Source organism: Geospiza fortis, unplaced genomic scaffold (assembly GCF_000277835.1).
Source record: "Geospiza fortis unplaced genomic scaffold, GeoFor_1.0 scaffold31, whole genome shotgun sequence".
Lineage (NCBI taxonomy): Eukaryota > Metazoa > Chordata > Aves > Passeriformes > Thraupidae > Geospiza > Geospiza fortis.
In genome coordinates this window covers 3,220-4,348 of record NW_005054483.1, presented here as the reverse complement: position 1 = coordinate 4,348, position 1,129 = coordinate 3,220, and the positions used below count along the sequence as shown (strand labels likewise).

At 59.5% G+C, this 1,129-nt stretch overlaps 1 protein-coding gene across 1 annotated transcript in view; it reads right to left on the bottom strand.

Annotated features, from left to right (window-relative positions):
- Positions 1-1,128, bottom strand: part of DTX1 (deltex E3 ubiquitin ligase 1) — a gene marked incomplete at its 5' end in the record, with an annotated part of 8,973 nt that extends 7,845 nt beyond the window's left edge. Inside the window, one exon of the mRNA XM_031063142.1 lies at positions 960-1,128. Within this exon, the coding sequence (XP_030919002.1) occupies positions 960-1,128 (169 nt within the window). The remainder of the gene's footprint in view (positions 1-959) is intronic.
- Between the last annotated feature and the right edge of the window lies 1 nt (position 1,129).

Here is a 1,129-nt window from a genome sequence, read left to right as displayed (position 1 = left end):
CAAGACAGCACATCCCCCACAGCACAGGCAGCACGTGCTGGTTTAATGGGTCACACCGTGACAGGGACACATCTAACAGGGTCTGGGCTCGGTCCCAGTGTGGGATCAGCTCTGATTTCCCACGGGATTCCTGGCCTGGATGCGCTGCAGCAGCACCAACCAGCAGAGCTGCAGCCATCCCAGTGCCCAGCGCTGCTCCCAGGGCCCAGCTGGGGCCTCCCCACTGCCCTGGGCATGGAGCAGCTTGGAGGGGAACAGGAGGGGACAGCGGGATAGTGGGACACAGCACAGCACCCACGGAGGGGACAGGACATGCAGGGATGTGGGGACACGTCCCTCTGGGATGGGGATCCGTGGTGGATGGGAAAGGAAAGGGATGGAGGAGCCTGGAGAGGCCCATGGGGGCACTGGAGCCCTGGAGAGTGAGGGAACAGATGGATGGACAGATGGAGGGAGGGATAGAGGGATGGAGGGATAGAGGAATGAAGGGACAGACAAGCAGAGATACAGAGGCAAGGAGAGAAGGAAGGAAGGAAGGAAGGAAGGAAGGAAGGAAGGAAGGAAGGAATTGATGAATAAGTTGCGATACACTGAATAAGGAGCGAGGGGAAGATGGATGGATGGATGGATGGATGGATGGATGGATGGATGGATGGATGGATGGATGGATGGATGGATGGAATGACAGACAAACAGATACACACAGGGACAGGGGGAGGGATGAAGGGATGGAGGCAAGGAAGGAGGGAGGGAAAGATGGAAGGACAGATGGAAATACGGCGGGATGGAAGGATAGAGGGAGGAGGGAGGAATGTGCCAATGGATGGATGGATGGATAATGGATGGAGAGAGAGGGGGAGCGAAGGCTGTGTGGATGGATGGCTGCACGGACGGACGGATGGACAGACGGAAGGACGGACGTGTGGCTGGATGTCCCTGGCTCGACGCCATCCCCTTACCCGTGTCCTGCCGGAACTGATGCATGGACTGGAGGTCGATGACGTAGGGCGCCAGCTGGACATCGACCTGTCCCAGCACCACGCTGCCGCGGGCGTCCTCCTTCAGCACGTTCTCGATGTGGTGGCACACGGCGGCCGAGTAGGGCCGCCAGCGCCCGTGCTCGTTCAGC